This window comes from Tachyglossus aculeatus, chromosome 26 (assembly GCF_015852505.1).
Source record: "Tachyglossus aculeatus isolate mTacAcu1 chromosome 26, mTacAcu1.pri, whole genome shotgun sequence".
NCBI classification, from domain to species: domain Eukaryota; kingdom Metazoa; phylum Chordata; class Mammalia; order Monotremata; family Tachyglossidae; genus Tachyglossus; species Tachyglossus aculeatus.
This window is the reverse complement of record NC_052091.1, coordinates 989,470-1,007,225: the sequence shown is the minus strand read 5'-3', so window position 1 is coordinate 1,007,225 and position 17,756 is coordinate 989,470. Positions and strand designations below refer to the sequence as shown.

Below are 17,756 nucleotides of genomic sequence, written 5' to 3'. Positions count from 1 at the left end.
CCGGAGCACGTGGTCTGGCGCTGCGCAGGGCGAAGGGGGAGAAGGAAGGAAGGAAGGAAGGAAGGAGCTGGGGGAGGGAGAGGGGCGCCTCCGCGGGCTCCCCTCCCCCGGCTCTCCCCCTTCACGGTCGGAGCCGGGAATTCGGGGCGGGGAAGGAAGGGGAGGAGCCCGGGAAGGGGAGAGGCGGCGCCGGGAACGGAGTGTGTGTATGGAGGGGAGGGGGAGCTGGACGAAGAGGCGATTGAGGCGGGGGGGAGAGGGAAAGGGGGAGGAGATCGGGAGCGGGAGTGGAGAAGGAGGAGGAGGAGGAGTGGGGGGAGGAACTTGAAAAAGTTGAAAACATGGCTTCCTTCCCCGCGGAGCCCGCGGAGCTGGGCTCGGGGCCGGCCGGGGGGTCGGCGAGGGGCGAGGAGGAGGAGGACGAAGACGAGGAGGACGACGACGAGGAGGACGACGACGACGACGACGAGGAGGAGGAGGAGGAGGAGGAGGACGAGGCGGCGGAGGAGGCGACGGCCCGCCAACTTCTGCAAACTTTGCGAGGGGCGGAGGAGGGGGCGGAGGAGGAGCCGGAGCCGCCCGTGCTGAGCTTCTCGGCCGAGCAGGTGTCGTGCGTGTGCGAGGCGCTGCTGCAGGCGGGCCAGGCGGGCCGGCTGGGCCGCTTCCTCGGGGCGCTGCCGGCCGCCGAGCGGCTCCGTGGCAGCGAGTCGGTGCTGCGGGCCCGGGCGCTGGTGGCCTTCCAGCGGGGCGACTTCGCCGAGCTGTACCGGCTGCTGGAGAGCCGGCCCTTCCCCGCGGCCCACCACGCCTTCCTGCAGGACCTCTACCTGCGCGCCCGCTACCGCGAGGCGGAGCGGGCCCGCGGCCGCGCCCTGGGCGCCGTGGACAAGTACCGGCTGCGCAAGAAGTTCCCGCTGCCCAAGACCATCTGGGACGGCGAGGAGACGGTGTACTGCTTCAAGGAGCGCTCCCGCGCCGCGCTCAAGGCCTGCTACCGCGGCAACCGCTACCCGGCCCCCGACGAGAAGCGCCGCCTCGCCGCCCTCACCGGCCTGTCGCTCACGCAGGTCAGCAACTGGTTCAAGAACCGCAGGCAGCGCGACCGCACCGGGGCCGGCGCGGGCACCGGCGGGGCCGCCACCGCCAAGAGGTGAGAACCGGGGGGAGAGACGGAGGGAGGGACGAGGGGAGCCTCCCCAACCTCTTTGTTGTGAAATGTGACCCGACGACGACGACGACGACGATCGGGTTTCCCTCCCCGGGGCCCGGAACCCTCTCCCCACCGGCAGGGAGGGAGCAGCCTCCTCCCGGGCTCGGGCCCGGGGGCGTGAGAGGAGGAGGAGGAAGGGCGAAGAGGTCCCCCGCGCCCCCTCCTCTCGGCACACGCACACATTCACTCACTTAATTACATTTATCGAACCCCTACTGGGCGCGGAACACCGTACTAAGCGCCCGGGAAGGACAAAACGGCAGCACAGAGAGACGGCAACGACGGGCCCACCCCGTCCAAATCGCTCTCCCAGCAAACAGGTCAAAATCACTGGATTTTTTAAAAGGGTGACTCCCCCCAATCGTATTTATTGAGCGCTTGCTGTGTGCAGAGCACTGTGCCAAGCGCTTGGGAAGTACAAGTTGGCGACATATAGAGACGGGCCCTACCCAACAGCGGGCTCACAGTCTAAAAGCTCACACCACTCTGGATAGCCTAGGCCAAACTGAGCAATTACGTGTACGCAAATCGCCGGGGACCGTTGGAATCTAAGATGCACACGCTCATGCACACGCATCCCCCCCACCCCGCACAAACGCGTGCACAAGTTGGCACACACACACATCCCACACATACACAGCCACGCGCTTCCTTTGAGGCAGCCCTCTCCTCCCTTCACACCTCGTCGCGCTTCCCGCCCCGCGGCTTCAGCCAACCGGTTCCCGAAGCCGCCGGGGCAGGGGTCCGGGGGTCGGGGGTGGCGGGGGATGGGGGAGGGGGACCCCTTCCCCACGGACCGCCTGCCCACCTCCGCCCACAGCGAGTCGGACGGGAACCCCAGCACGGAGGACGAATCCAGCCACAGCGCCGAGGACCTGGAGGGGGCTGCCGGGGTCCCCGGGGTGACCGTGGCCCCCGAGGGCCCCGTGGGCTCCGTGTTCCTGCCCGCGGCGCCCGGCGGGACCCCCGGCCCAGCGCCGGTTCTGCTCAACGGAAACTTCCTGGCGGGCAGCCCCCCGGCCGTGCTGCTCAACGGGGGCTCGGTCATCATCAACGGACTGGCGCTGGGGGATGGACCCACCCTCGCCCCGGCCCTCGCCCCGCTCCTCCTCAACGGCGCCGCCCCGCAGCCCCCAGACGCCGGCCCGGGGAAGGCCCAGGAGGCCCGGTTGGCCGAGGGGCCCGGGCCGCTGCCCGGCACGGCCGAAGAGAAGCCCCCGCCGCCTCCGGGCCCGGCGGTCTCCCTGCCCCAGGTGGTGCCCGGGTCTCAGGCCCCCGCCGCCCTGCAGCTCTCCCCTGCGGTGCCCGCCGTGCAGCCCGCCACCCTCCCCACCTCGCAGGTGGTGCCCGCCTCCCAGCCCGGCTCCGCCCCGCCTGTGCTGTCCCCGGCCCAAATGGTGCCCCTGTCCCCGTCGCCCGTCTACTCCGTGCCCGCCGGCCCCGCGCCCCAGCTCCTGTCGCTGCCCCAGGTGGTGCCCTCCCCACAGGTGGTGGCCCTGCCACAGGGCGTCGGGCCCCTGCAGCTCCTGGCGGGGGGCGGCAGCCCCGTCAAGGTGGCCGCGGCGGGCTCGCCCCTCGGCTCGGGCAACGTCCACCTCATCAACACCGGCGTCGGCGTGACGGCTCTGCAGCTGCCCACTGCAGCTCCGGGTAATGGCCCCCGGGGCACGGGTCGGGGGCAGTCCCGAGGGAGAGGGGAGGGAATCCGTCGGCACGGCAGTAGGGCTGTGGCGGAGAGTCCCCAGGGCCCCGTGGGGGCTGGGGGGAGGAACCCCAAGGACCCTGGGGGGATGGACAAGGGGAACCCCCCCGGGCCCCTGGGGAGGTCACCGCGGGCAGGCCGCGCTCACTCGCCGCTCTCCCTTCCACAGGCAACTTCTTGCTGACGAACCCCGTCCCCGGCGGCCCCATCCTGACGGGCATGAGCCTGCAGCAGGGCAAACTCGTCCTCACGGCCACCTTCCCCGCCAGCATGCTGGTTTCCCCCGTCCTGGCCGCTGCAGCCCCCACCGGCCTGGCCCTGCCCGTCAAGCAAGAGCAGGGCCCCGGGCCCGCCCCGGCCGAGCCCCCCCCCCCCCCCGCCCGCCGACGCCGCCCTCCTGGACCCCTTTGGCGGGCCGCCACCCCCCGGCCCGGCGTTCTCCCCGGACCCCCCCGACTTTGGGACCCAGGGGGGCCTGCTGCCCGGCTTGGCCGCGGCCCCGGCCGAGGGGCTGGCGCTGGCGGTCACGCCCGCGTGGGGGGCCGGGGTGCTGGAGCTGGGGGGTGGGGTTCCGGTGGGGGGGCTGTTCGAGATGGACAAGGAGCTCCCGGCCGCGGCCCCCCACGCCTTGCTGCGGCTGCCCGATGCCGAGGGCCTGCTGCTGGAGCCCGGTGAGCTGGGGCCCGAGGGCAAAGTGCTGACCCAGCTGCAGTCGGTGCCCGTGGAGGAGCCCCTGGAACTGTGAGGGGGCAGCCCGGTGTCGGACCTCCTCCCTGGGGCCAGGTGCTTCAAAGACGAGACCCCCCCCAAGGCGGCGGGGGGGAAACGGACGTGCCCGGCCTTCCCAGCCCCATCACACTACCGTCTTCCCGCTCAGAACACTAACTGGCTCCCTCAGTGAAGGGAGAGGAAGCCCCCGACCTCTTCCAGCCGGGGCCTAGGACCCCACCCTGGGGCTCCAGCTTCTGTTACATCCCTCACCTCTGCTGCCCTGGGGCCCCGGGGGATGGGGGAGTCACTCCCCTAGACGCCCAACCTGAAGCCCGGCAGAGGGGAGGGGAGGGGGCCGGGGGAGGGTCTCGGCCCAGCTCGACCAGGTACAAGGGCAGAACTCCTGGGCTGGCACCCGTGGCCCCAACCCTAGCCCCGCTCCCGGTACTGTATCACTCCGGAGGGGATATCTACCCACAAATATATATATACTGTCTATATTATTATACAGATGGTTTCACAGCCACTTTGGAGGGACCCTCCGTGGGCGACTCACAACTTCTCCACCTTCTGCAGGGGCTGCTGCAGCCAAAGTCCCTCAGACCCAGATTGGTATTTGCGTTGGCGGGGTGGGGTGATGGTAATACTGAGGCCTTCCCACCAATTAAAGCGAGAGTACCCCTCCTGCTACACCCTCTGCCCTGTCCGGAGGGTCCCTGTAAGCAGATGGGAATCCGGTCTGTTCCCCGGCTGCCAAATACCGGCCCTGCCCGAGGCCCAGGACCGAGGTGAGTAACTGAAATCCACAGGCTGAGGTTTTTCTGCTGCAGTCTCAGCTCCCTGTCCCCAATCCTGAGGCTGCTGAGGTGTCATGGAGCCCCCAGATCAGAGTTAGGGCTCCTCGTCTCCCCCGGAGCCGCTGGGATGAGTAGGGAATAATAATGATAATAATAAATGGGGTAGTAAATGCTTACTGTGTGCCAGGCACTGTACCGAGCACTGGAGTGGATATAAGCAAGTCGGATTGGACACAGTCCCTGTGCCACATTGGGCTCACAGTCTCCATCCTCTTTTTACAGATGAGGTGACTGAGGCACAGAGAAATAATAATAATGATGGCATTTGTTAAGCGCTTACTTTGTGCAAAGCACTGTTCTAAGCACTGGGGAGGGTACAAGGTGACCAGGTTGTCCCACGGGGGGCTCACAGTCTTAATACCCATTTGACAGATGAGGGAACTGAGGCGCAGAGAAGTGAAGTGACTTGCCCAAGGTCACCCAGCTGACAATTGGTGGAGCCAGGATTTGAACCCATGACCTCCGACTCCCAAGCCCGGGCTCTTGGAAAGCGGGGATGGAGACTGTGAGTCCCATGAACCGCCCAAGGTCACCCAGCAGATAAGTGGCGGAGCTGGGGTTAGAACCCTTGACCTTCTGAGTCCCACGCTCTAAACGCTCCAATGTGCTCCCCTAATGGATGGCTGCAGTCCAAGGAGAAATAAGTTAAGTTTATTCTAAAACAATAAATAGATAAATAGAACAGGCCAGGAGGGGCCACGGCTGTGGGAAGCTGCCAACACCTGAATAACAAGAACTCTGCGGGCTGGATTTGCAGCCCGCCGAGGCCAGGGTCCCCGCTTGCCACGAGCAGGAGCGGGGCCCGGGCTGGGAGCGGAGCACCATGCCCCGCTAGGGACTACGGCACCCCGGCCCTGTAATCCCCCCGCAACCTGACCTGGCCTCACATTAAAACCTCGCAGAACAACGACCACGCACGACGGTGGCAGTAGTACCAACCTCGATTGTCCCGATGCCACTAAAGCCCACGGGGCACCAGGCCCCAGCCCCGAGGGGGGCTATGGTGAGGCTGCTCAACCCGGGGAGGGAGCCCTGGGGGGATCACGGGGTGCCTGGGGGAGGGAAGCAGTGCGCTTTCTCAGCCAGGAGCAGGTAGAAGGGCTTCTGGGGCGGCGGCTCCTCGTCACTGCTGGAATTATCACTGCGCACGATGCGGTTGTGCAGGCGGCTGAACCGTCGAGCTTTGAAGCTTGGTTGGGGAACAAAGGGCCGCGTGAGGGAGGGTCCGAGCTCCACGGCCCAGGGAGCCGTATTCCCTTAGATCTCCCCCGCTCCGGCCCGCGATCACCCTCTCACCAGTATGGCTTTCGCTCCTGCTGGGTCATCAGACGCCACAGGTGGGCCAGCTCTTTGGTGGCAGTGGTGGACGCGATGCCAGGCCGGGTGCTGGAAAAGGGGAAGGGGAGGCATGGCAGGGGCCTCATCACCATCCCAGCTGCTTCTGGGGTAAGTTGGGGGGGCGGGGGGCGTAGGTCTGGCTCACGGACAAAGACCTTGGTGTCACCATCCCCCCGGGGAAGACCCCCATCGAGTCAGCCCTCCCAAGCTGCCCACTTGCAGCCCCAGGTCCAGAGCGACCACCCTGAATCTCCCTGCCAGCCCGGGGTTACAGGTAGGCCCTCCGACCTCCCACCCCGCGGCCCGCCCCTACCGAATGTACTGCCTGCGGTTGAGGCGGCAGAACATGATGAATCCGTTGACACACTTCTTCTTCAACAGGAAGGGACAAGGAGGGTTGGGGGTCTCCAGCCGTCGACCCAGCTCCTCCACCCTCTTGGTCTTGGGCCTGACGGGCGATGGGTTGGGGTCCCGCTTGGCGGGGCTCCAGGCGCAGTCCCCGTCCTCCTCCCCGGAGGACGAGAAGTCATCCTCCAAAGTCCAAGGGTCCTGGGGGCGAGAAGAGGGGGCGGGCTGTCCGAGTCGCTTCCGAGAAGAGAAGGTGGAGAGGGTGGGAGACGGAGATCCCTTGCCTGCTCCTGCACCTCTAGCCCCTGTGGATTCTGCTCGTTCTTCCCCGACCCCCACTTGGCTGCAGGCAGTGGGCCGGGTGGGGGCTGAGAGGGGACAGCTGCCAAGGATGGGGGCGGGGGTCCCTCAGGCAAGTGGGAAGCTCGGGCTTCGGAGTCAGAGGTCATGGGGTCATGGGTTCAAATCCCAGCTCTGCCAATTGTCAGCTGTGTGACTTTGGGCAAGTCACTTCACTTCTCTGGGCCTCAGTTACCTCACCTGTAAGATGGGGATTAAGACTGTGAGCCCCCCGTGGGACAACCTGATCACCTTGTAATCTCTCCAGCACTTAGAACAGTGCTTTGCACATAGTAAGCGCTTAATAAATGCCATTATTATTATTATTATAAGTGGGACCCCCGCAACCCGACAGGCCTGACAGTGAAGACACTCGCCACCCAGCCGTTGGCTTCCTCCCTCCCTAGTGGTCCCTGTCACAGCCCTTCCCTGCCCTCCGCTTGCTCTCACCACACCAACACGGTGTCACGTCCCATCCCACCCCCCCGCCCCGCACCACGGCACAAACGCTCGTTCCACAAATGCCCATCCGGGTTGTGCATTTGTCGGAATGCTGGGCTACTACAGAGTCGGCAGGCCCGGGGACTGGGGGAAGGGGGTGGTATCTGGTCTCCTCCAGGAGACCTATTGTACCTATAACATGTAATAGGTAATGTATCTATTATGTACCTATAATGTACCTATTACATGATAATAGTAATTATGATTCTCTGTTAAGCATTTACTGCGTACCAAACACTGTACTAAGCACTGGGGTAGATACAAGATAATCACATCCCACGTGTCTTGCCCAAGGTCACACAGCAAAGCGATTGGCAAAGCTGAACCCAGGTCCCCTGACTCCCAGGTTCTTTTCCACCAGGTTTCACTACATCCCTCGATCCTGAACAGCACTGCTGGAGCACAATTCTGATGGTGCTGACTATCTATAATAATAATAATAATGGTGTTTTTTGTTAAGCGCTTACTATGTGCCAAGCACTGTTCTAAGCTCTGGGGTAGATACAAGGCGATCAAGTTGTCCCACGTGGGGCTCACAGTCTTAATCCCCATTTTACGGATGAGGTACCCGAGGCCCAGAGAAGTTAAGTGACTTGCCCAAGTGGCGGAGGCAGGATTAGAACCCACGACCTCTGACTCCCAAGCCCGGGCTGTTTCCACTAAGCTTCTCAAGGTGTGCATTTTCTAAAGGGTTTTGCGTATTCTTGTGGAAGGACTTTTCTGTCGGTGCCGAGCACCCCGGTGAGAACCCCCTACTGCACACCACTGAGCGATGGGTGAAAACGGGCAGGACGGCGGGGCGGGGGAGTGGGGTCCTTCACCCACCTGGCCCTCAACCGCGGCTCGGCGCTCCGGAAGGAAACAAGCTCAAGGCCGGAGACGGACCTGCTGGTCTCACTCACAAAGGCAGCAGTGACCACCCAAAAGCATAGACTGGGGTGGGCCGCGGGGAGGGGGCCACGGCCCTTGGGGACGAGCATGGGCCCGGTTCCTGCACGGGTGGGCAAGGAGAGAGGGCGAAACCCCCCGGCGGGCCTGAAACCCAGGCCTGGGTGGACCCCAGACAGTGGCAGGTGGAGGAGGCGACCCTAAGGGCTCTTGGGGATTGGAGTTCCAGAAGCTTCTGGTCCCTGGCCAGAACAGGGACCAGAGAAGCAGCGTGGCTCAGTGGAAAGAGCGCGGGCTTTGGAGTCAGAGGTCTTGAGTTCAAACTCCGGCTCCACCACTTGTCAGCTGTGTGATTTTGGGCAAATCACTTCACTTCTCTGGGCCTCAGTTACCTCATCTGTAAAACGGGGATTAAAACCGAGTGAGCCCCCCCGTGGGACAACCTGATCACCTCGTAACCTCCCCAGCGCTTAGAACGGTGTTTCGCACATAGTAAGTGCTTAATAAATGCCAGCATTATTATTAACAGGTGGAAACACCCAGGTGGCCCCCCAAGGGGCAACCCCTCAATATGGGGGTGGGATGGTGCCCAAAGGGACCCCAACACAAGTCCAACAGGTTCCACGGAGAGCTGGAGGGCCAGGAGGGGTGTGGGCTGCACTGACATTTCATTCATTCATTCATTCAATCAGATTTATGGAGCGCTTACTGTGCGCAGAGCACTGTACTAAGCGCTTGGGAAGTACAAGTTGGCAACATACAGAGACGGTCCCTACCCAACAGCAGGTTCACAGCCTAGAAGGGGGAGACAGAGAAGAAAACAAAACATATTAACAAAATAAAATAAATAGAATAAATAGGTACAAATAAAATAGAGTAATAAATACGTACAAACATATATACATAGCAACAGGGGAGTGGGGAAGCCATGCCTGGACCCCCATATACCTCAGCCCCGGGGCCGTAGGGAGACAGCAGGACCCCTGTACTCCCTGGCCGTGGAGGCAAACTCGAGGGGAGTCAGCAAGACCAGCACACACTCTCCCCAACCTGTCAGATCCATCCTGGGCTTCGGCCGAGATAAGCACAGCAAGGAAGGAGCAGAGGGCAGAGCTTGGGAGGGAAGGGGTGAGTAGGGGAGGCAGAAGGTGAACGGGGGGGGGGGCACAGGAGGCACGACTCACCTTCATCCACAGGGTGCCCGTGGAGAGGCTCAGGCACACGTCTTCAAACAGGGCTAAGGGCAGAGATCGGGAGAGTTCGGTCAGCAAACTCCACCCAAGTCCCCTGGCCTAGCCAGGCCCCGCGCAGCATTCCCGTCAGCAGGCCCCGCCGGGAACGGAGGCTTCCTCCTCCCTCTTCCCTGAACCCCAGCCCCACTCCACCCCCGGTACATGGCGGGTTGGCAGACAAGAAGGGGCAGTGAACAGGTGGGAGGGGCATGCCAGAAGGACATGGGACACTCTGACTCGTCCAAGACAGATGCCAGGGCATGGGCTAGAGAAGACTCCCATTCCAGGCAGGGAACCCAGGTCCCTCCGTGGGAGCAGGGCAGGGACAAGCAGCGGGTCAGTGGGCTTTCTAAAGCCCCTGACCCGACCCCTGGGGCCTTCTCCCCTCCACCCGCCGCTCACTGTTGAGGGTCCAACTGGGGCACGCCACAGGCTCTGGATGGGCAGGACCTGCTCTAGGGGTTTCTCATCATCATCATCAATCGTATTTATTGAGTGCTTACTATGTGCAGAGCACTGTACTAAGCACTTGGTAAGTACAAATTGGCAACATATAGAGACAGTCCCTACCCAACACTGGGCTCACAGTCTAAAAGGGGGAGACAGAGAACAAAACCAAACATACTAACAAAATAAAATAAATAGATATGTACAAGAAAAATAAATAGAGTAATAAATATGTACAAACATATACATATATACAGGTGCTGTGGGGAAGGGAAGGAGGTAAGATGGGGGGATGGAGAGGGGGACGAGGGGGAGAGGAAGGAAAGGGCTCAGTCTGGGAGGAAGGGGCTCAGTCTGGGCCCCATAATGATAATATAATAATAATTATTATTATTATAATAATTCAGACTATCAGCCCCATGTGGGATGGGGGCTGTGCATAACCTAATTCATCTGTATCCACCCCAGTGCTTAGAAGACTGTTTGACACACAGTAAGCACTTAATATCATTTTTTTTTTAAAAAAAGAAACAGGATTAGAACCCAGGTACTCCCACTCCTCAGTCTATGCTGTCCGTTAGGCCATGCTTCTTCCCAGAGTTCCAGGTTTGACCTTACTCAGAGAATACAATTAAAATACATACTTTGGGGTGTAGGGGAGAGAACCTCTCATCCCACTCCCACATTTGCTAGAGTTTCCCCGCCCTCCCTGGCCCTGCGGGGCTGGGCCCCCAGTCACAGCTGGCCCCTGAGTTGCGGGGAGGGGAGCCGCACGGATGGGGCTGGATCTTCATCAGATGGCGGGGGCAATCCCAGCCCACCTTAAGCGACCCCCAGCCCCCAGGTTTCCTGACCTTGGGAAACGCTCTCGATCCCCTCGGGTGGGGTCTGAGCAGACAGCAGGTGACTGGGCGAGGAGAAGAGCGAGGGGCTCAGGCCCAAGTCCTGAGCACTGCAGCCAGTGGCGCAGCAGTTCCGGGCGGGCAGCAGCAGCAGCGGGGGCTCAGAGCCAGGGACCACCAAGCCTGCAATGACCAGGCCAGCGTTTGCTTGGGTGGCAGCGGGACTGCCCCTGCTCTGGGCCGCTCCTCCCGACTCGGCCTTGCTGCCGGACACCATCGTCGGGGGTCATTTCCGGGCCCCTCCCCTCCCTCAAGGGGTCCCCAGTCAGAAGGGAAGACAGGGGACGGTCTCCCATACACGCACGCACACACACACCCCTGCATATGCACATGCACGCACGGTGCCGGACACTGGAGAAAGGGACACAGTGGCTGGAGAGCAGTGGCAACTGGATGGATACAACCTCCCATACGGACAGACCGTGAGACCGTACTCCACGCCCCCACCCCCGGCGGGGCCGGTGGCTCGCGGGGTCCGAAGCCTGCAGTCCGAGGGGCTCGGGGTAGCGGGGTCCCCGGGTGGGCCCGGCCTCGGGCCACGCTCACCGAGGGGGCTGTTTGGGGGGGTCAGGGTCGAGAGCCACGGGCCTGTGCCGGGATCCTCCTCCTCCTCCCAGGCAGAGTCGTAGTCCACCAGCTTGGGTCTAGAAGAGGAAGCCTGCTCAGCCCCCAACCCCCAACCCCCGTCTCCTCTCCTTGAGGTGGGAGGGGAGGCGGCAGGACTCCTGCCCCTGGACCCAGCCCAACCAAGGCCCCTCCTCACTGCTCCCACATTCCTCCCCAGCCAATCAATCAATCAATCGTATTTATTGAGCGCTTACTGTGTGCAGAGCACTGCACTAAGCGCTTGGGAAGTACAAGTTGGCAACATACAGGGACGGTCCCTACCCAACAGTGGGCTCACAGTCCGACCTTCTGCCTACCCTGTCGCCCCCACTATTCTCCAGACTGTAAGCTCATCGTGGGCAGGGAATTTGTCTATAGTATCGTTTAGTGTACTCTCCTAAGCGCTTAGTACAGCGCTCCGCAGATGATAAGCGCTCAGTAAACGTAACTGACTGCCACAGCTCAAATTCCCTCCTCCTCCAGAAATGCCCCCTCCTGTAGGAAGTCCCTTCCCTCCCCCAGGCAGTCTCCCACCTTTGGAGGCTGGAGAAATGGGGTGTCACCTCGCTCGCAGAGAGCAGGCAGCCTGGGGTCCCCCCCAGCACCAGGGGCTGTGTCCAGCGGAGCGCTTACCCCATGGAAGAGAGGTCTTCCTCATCCTCCAGCTCTTCACCCGCATTAGCGCTGCTTTGGGCACAGGCACCTGCAGGACAGAGCGGATTCATGCCAAGCCCAGCCCGTGCCCCAACGTGGCCCTGCCCACCCCTCCACAATCAATCCTGGGCCCAGCCCCCAGGCTTCCCACCCCTCACCCCAGAGATGGGCAGGCCAAGTGCCAACCTGCGGTAGAGATGGATGCCCCACCCTTGGGTGGCACCTCTTCAGTCCCGCGAGGCGCTGGGCCGGACTCCGGGTCCCCGGTAGACGGGTCGGCCCCGGCGGCCTCTCCTTTACGGCCTCGCTCGGAGCCCAGCTCCCGGGAAGGATCGTTCGACCGGCGGGGGCCCTGCCCCGGGGCCAAACAACGCCAAGGCCCCCGGATGGCCCCCTGGGGCTCTACGGGCCGAAGCAGACCACTGAGCTGCTGCACCCAGGGAAGGCCCGGGGGCTGCCGATGCCCCCCGGCCAAACCCTCTCTTCTCCCAGGGGCTCGTAGCTTCAGGTCACACCCAAGCCGGAAGGGCGCCGGGGAAGACGAGGCAAACCAGAGATGAGGGCCAGTGAGCACCTTAGCAGGCGGAAGATGGGGAGAAGGTGTTGCGGAGAGTGGCAGCTGGACGAGGACAAGAAAGGTCGGGGGGGCAGAGGTGGGCAGGGTGAAAAGGATAACTGAGGCCAACCGTGAGAGCCAGAGATCCTTCTACGGCTGGGGAGCAGAGAGCTCTCTGCGGCCGGTGCCCCCACCACTTAATAACTGTGGTATTTGTTAAGCACTTACTATGTGCTAGGTACTGTACTAAGCGCTGGGATCAGGGTAGACACAGTTCCTGTCCTACGAGAGGCTCAAGGTCTCAGTCCCCATTTTACCGATGAGGTAGCTGAGGCACAGAGAAGTGAAGTGACTTGCCCAAGGTCACACAGCAGACAAGTGGCAGAGTCGGGATTAGAACCCATGACCTTCTGATTCCCAGGGTCGTCTTTATCCACTACACCACACAATCCCCAACACGGGCCCCCAGGGCCCACCCGAAGCCGGGGTCTGTGCCATTTCCTGAGGCCTGTAGCTCTGGCCCAGGAGGTGGCTTTTTTGGGATGGCGGGGAGCTGCGGGGAGAGCAGTCCCATGCCCGGGCTGGCTGAGGGAGAGCGCTGGCCTCCAGCCTCCAGCCCCGCTCGGGTTGCCAAGCTGGCTGAGTCCTGCACGCCAGGAAGACAGCGGCGTGTCAGGCGTGTGGGCAGAGATCAGGGGTCTTGGCCTCAGGCCCCCCAAACCCCTGCCCCTCTGGCCTGCCCCCGGATCGATGGCTCTGCTCCCTGCAAGTCTTCATGGCCCCCGACTGTGGCACCCCGGTTCCCTGAACCTCTGGCTCCGTCTCCACAAGCCCCTTGAACCCCTAGCTCTGTCCCCACAAGCTCCCAGCTCTACCTCTCCCCAGCTTCCTCAACCCCCAGTTCTACCTCCCCAAATCCCCTAATTCCATGGCTTTGCCTCCCCAAACTCCCAGTTTGGCCCCCGGCCCTGCCCCCGGCTTTGCCCCCAGCTCGCTTTCACTTCCTTGAAGCAGCGTGGCTCAACGGAAAGAGCCCGGGCTTTGGAGTCAGAGGCCATGGGTTCAAATCCCGGCTCTGCCCAACTGTCGGCTGTGTGACTTTGGGCAAGTCACTTAACTTCTCTGGGCCTCAGTTACCTCATCTGTAAAATGGGGATTGAGACTGTGAGCCCCCTGTGGGACAACCTGATCACCTTGTACCCTTGTAACCTTCCCAGCGCTTAGAACACTGCTTTGCACATAGTAAGCACTTAATAAATGCCATTATTATTATTATTATTATTATTACCTTCCCTGTCCTCAGGCAGGAAGTAGAGCACGGCCTGGACCTTTTTGATGCTCCTCTGGAGATGCTTGATGTAGCGCAGAACATGCAGCAGAATCTCCTTCTGCCCGGAGGAGACATGCGGGAAAGATGGGGTCAGGTGGAGTCCAGGAGCGCCAGGAGCCTCCAGCTGCCTTTCCAGGTGGGAATCCTGGGCAGGGTTGGCACCTGGGCTGATCCCCGCCCTTAGGGTGCTGCAGGCCTGTGGTCCAGTTGCTCAGTCTGACCTGCTGAACCTCCATCCATCCCGTCTGCTTGTGGACTAAACTAGGGACGGTGCCAGATGCTGGGGTCACGGGGCCTGTCGAATGACCTTGGGCCAGTCACATCGCTGCTTTGGGCTAAGGGCTTGGGACTGGCAAGAGAACATGCTGGAGTAGAAGAGGAGCTGGCAGCCTCAGGTTCCTCTGGCCTGGGGTCCCTGGGCCCGTGGCTTTGCTGAGGCGGTTGGGCCCGGAGTCCCCCTCTGAGGGACTTTCTGGACCCACGGAGAGCCGCTTCTTGTCGATGAGCCCCACAGGCAACCGCACATGGGCAGGGAGCCGGCCTCCTGTCCTGCAGCGTCAGCCACCATCTGCTCCCTCCCTACCGGGTCCCACCCAGCAGGGCCCTTTCCCCACCGGGTACCTTAGTGAGTTTCCTCCCATTGGCATGCAGGGGTCTGGGAAGCAGCGATGCCAGCTCCTGGAGGGATCTGCTGGGGTTGTGGGACAGTTTCTTCCTGGGAGATAAGGCGAGGAGACTCAGTGTTTGTCACAGCTGGGCACCTCCACCCGCCTGCTCTCCCACCCCCCACACTCTTGGCCTGGGTGTCGCTGGCGGGGTAGGGAGGGCGCTGGGGGAGGGCAGACAGAAACCCCCAACCCCCAACCCACAACTGGGGCAACAGAGACGACGCTGAGCTCCAATTGTGCAGCCCCCTCCCCGCCAGACTCCCGCGATCGCCTTTCATTTCCCGCTTGCTCGGTGTTTCCCGTTAGTCAACACCGGCCCCTGCATCTCCGACCGCGCCCCCTGGTCAGCCACAGGCCGAGAGGGCCAGGCTAGAGTTTGCAGAATGAGGGATGGGGTGGATGGGGTGAATCGTTGTCCCCCAAATCCCACTCCACCGGGGCAAGGGGCACCCCTGGAGCTGGTGAGGGGAAGGTTCAAAACAAACAGCACGAAACATGCCTTTCCCCAGCAGGGGTGAGCGCAAGGAACCCATTAGATGGCCAGTGCTGGGTCACTTGAAGGAGGGGGAGCTGGGGGGCAGAGAGAGAGAGACAGAGAGAAAGACAGACTGTTTGTGTGTGTGTGTGTGCATGTGTGCTCATGTTTTGGCTTTGGTGACTTGCGGGGAGGGGTCCTGGGGATGAGTGTGCATGCGTGTGTGTGTGTGCGTGCATGTGTGCTCATGCTTTGGCTTTGCTTGGTGACGTGGGGGGAGAGGTCCTGGGGATGTGCATGCATGTGTGTGTATGTGTGTGTGTGGCATGTGTGCTCAGGTCTTGGCTTTGTTGGGTGACTGGTGACCTGAGAGGAGGGGTCCTGGGGATAAGTGCATGTATGTGTGTGTGTGTGTGTGTGTGTGCGCACGCACTCATGTCTTGGCTTTGTTTGGTGACCTATGGGGAGGGGTCCTGGGGATGAGCGTGTGTGCGTGCATGTATGTGCTCAGGTCTTGGCTTTGTTGGGTGACTGGTGACCTGGGGGGAGGGATCCTGGGGCTGAGAGGGAGAGAGAGAGAGAGAAAGAGAGAGAGAGAGAGAGTGTGTGTGTGTGTGTGTGTGTGTACACACTCGTGTCTTGGCTTTGTTTGGTGACCTGTGGGGAAGGGTCATGGGGATGAGCCTGGGTGCCCGTGTATTTGCCCCCGTGTGTTTGCAGCAGCGCTATGGGCCGGGCCCGGCTTGGAACACTGCAAACAGAAACTGCGCCTTTAATATCCCTTGACCTGGGCAAACATGGCATCAGGGCCCCACGGGGCCAGCCAGAGAGCAGAGGTTTTGTGGAAGGAGGTGATTCAAGGTCTTCAAAGGCCAGTGCGGGGCATGGGAGGAGTGCTGCACGACTGGCCTGGCCTTTACACCCAGACTCTGAGTTGGAGGGGGTAGGGGGTGTGTGGGGGTCCCTAGCCCTGGGCCGCTTACCTTTTGGCAAGGCCTAGGAAGCTGACTCTGCGGCTGCCCAGGTCTGGGGACCACCCCGGTGGGGAGCGTCGACTTTTTTTTGGGATCAACATCTAAGGAGGGAGAGACGATCCATGGGGAGAGGGGCACGGCCCACATAGTGGTGGGTGTTGGTGGGCCTAGGCCATGTGAGGCCATCAGAAGCCGTGAGAAGCTGCGTGGCTCAGTGGAAAGAGCCCGGGCTTTGGAGTCAGAGGTCATGGGTTCAAATCCCAGCTCCGCCAATTGTCAGCTGTGACTTTGGGCAAGTCACTTCTCTGTGCCTCTGTTCCTTCATCTGTAAAACGGGGATTAAGACTGTGAGCCCCCCGTGGGACAACCTGATCACCTTGTAACCTTCCCAGCGCTTAGAACAGTGCTTTGTACATAGTAAGCGCTTAATAAATGCCATTATTATTATTAGCAAGGTGCAGGTCGAGGGGAGGCGGCCGGGCCACGGGGGACAGTCACAGGCCATGGGGACCCACAGGCCTTAGGGGTGTCTTGTGACTTGACACCTGTCCACATGTTTTGTTTTGTTGTCTGTCTCCCTCTTCTAGACTGTGAGCCCGTTGTTGGGTGGGGACCGTCTCTATATGTTACCAACTTGTACTTCCCAAGCGCTTAGTCCAGTGCTCCGCATACAGTAAGCGCTCAATAAACACGATTGACTGACTGAATGAACTCCCTCCGCCCCGGCCACCACAGCCCCCACTTCTCCTGGCGCCTCGGTGCCCCCTCGCCCACCCTTCACGGGTCCAAGGTTTCCTGGTGGATCCACTTGTAATAATAATAATAATGATGATGATGGCATTTATTAAGTGCTTACTATGTGCAAAGCACTGTTCTATGTGCTGGGGAGGTTACAGGGTGATCAGGTTGTCCCACATGGGGCTCACAGTCTGAATCCCCATTTTACAGATGAGGTAACTGAGTCTGAGCCACATGTGGGACAGAAACTGTGTCCAACCCCAAAAGCTTGTATTGTACTTCCCAAGCGCTTAGTACAGTGCTCTGCACACAGTAAGCACTCAATAAATACGATTGATTGATTGATTGATCTACCCCAGCAGTTAGTACTTGGCACATAGTAAGTCCTTAACAGATACCAATAAAAAGTAGTATTTATTAAGGACATGCTATGGGCCAAGCGTTGTGGTAAATGCTGGGGTAAATACAAGGTAATTAGATCAGATAGGGTCCCTGGCAAGAGCCCGGGCTTTGGAGTCGGAGGTCATGGGTTCAAATCCCGGCTCCGCCAATTGTCAGCTGTGTGACTTGGGGCAAGTCGCTTCACTTCTCTGGGCCTCCGTTCCCACATCTGCAAAATGGGGATGAAGACTGGGAGCCCCCCATGGGACGATCTGGTCACCTTGCGACCTCCCCAGCGCTTAGAACAGTGCTTTGCACAGAGTAAGCGCTGAAAGAAAAATGCCGTCATCTCATCACCCGGGCCGAGACAGGCCCTCACGGGCCCCCCCCCCGCCCCCATTACCCTCCTGGAGGCCGGCCTGAGGAGAGGGAAAATGGCGCGCGGCTCCCGGCGCCTCAGAGGGAGGGGGCCGGGGGGCCCCAGGCCTCGCGCCGCCCGAGAGGGCGCGGGCCCGGGGCGGGCGCGCGACGCCGCGGGACGCGCCAGCGCCAGGCCGAGGGGGGGGAGTGCGCAGGCGCAGGCCCTCAGGACTCCAGAAGGCGGGAGCGGGCGCGAGGGGACTCGAGCCCGGGCGACCCCCGGCCCCCACAAGTGGCCCGCGGGCCGTTCTCCCCCAAGCCCCGCCTCCTCCCTGACCACGTGAGCGCCGCGGCTCTCCCCTCCCATAGGCCACGGCCCCTCAAGCCCCGCCCCTCTCACAGCCCCCTCCCCTTCCCCACACGACCACGCCCCCTTCACCTCACGTGGCCCCCGCCCCTCCCGTAGGCCACGCCCCCTTTCCACACTGCCGAGCCCCTTCCACAGGCCCCGCCACATTTCCTTCGTACGACCACGCCCC

At 61.7% G+C, this 17,756-nt stretch overlaps 2 protein-coding genes across 2 annotated transcripts; one reads left to right on the top strand and one right to left on the bottom strand.

Annotated features, from left to right (window-relative positions):
- The first annotated feature begins 341 nt into the window (after window positions 1-341).
- On the top strand, window positions 342-5,315 carry SIX5 (SIX homeobox 5). Its single transcript, XM_038767638.1, has 6 exons — window positions 342-1,150; window positions 2,031-2,860; window positions 3,082-3,290; window positions 3,382-3,653; window positions 4,350-4,411; window positions 5,215-5,315. The coding sequence occupies exons 1-6, from the start codon at window positions 342-344 to the stop codon at window positions 5,313-5,315; spliced, it is 2,283 nt and encodes a 760-aa protein (XP_038623566.1).
- On the bottom strand, window positions 5,171-17,584 carry MEIOSIN (meiosis initiator). Its single transcript, XM_038767637.1, has 11 exons — window positions 17,261-17,584; window positions 15,748-15,839; window positions 14,243-14,336; window positions 13,580-13,679; window positions 11,715-11,784; window positions 11,022-11,119; window positions 10,428-10,598; window positions 9,079-9,131; window positions 6,132-6,367; window positions 5,777-5,866; window positions 5,171-5,669 (listed from the first exon to the last, which is right to left on the bottom strand). The coding sequence occupies exons 1-11, from the start codon at window positions 17,582-17,584 to the stop codon at window positions 5,522-5,524; spliced, it is 1,476 nt and encodes a 491-aa protein (XP_038623565.1). The 3' UTR covers window positions 5,171-5,521.
- Window positions 17,585-17,756: the final 172 nt, after the last annotated feature.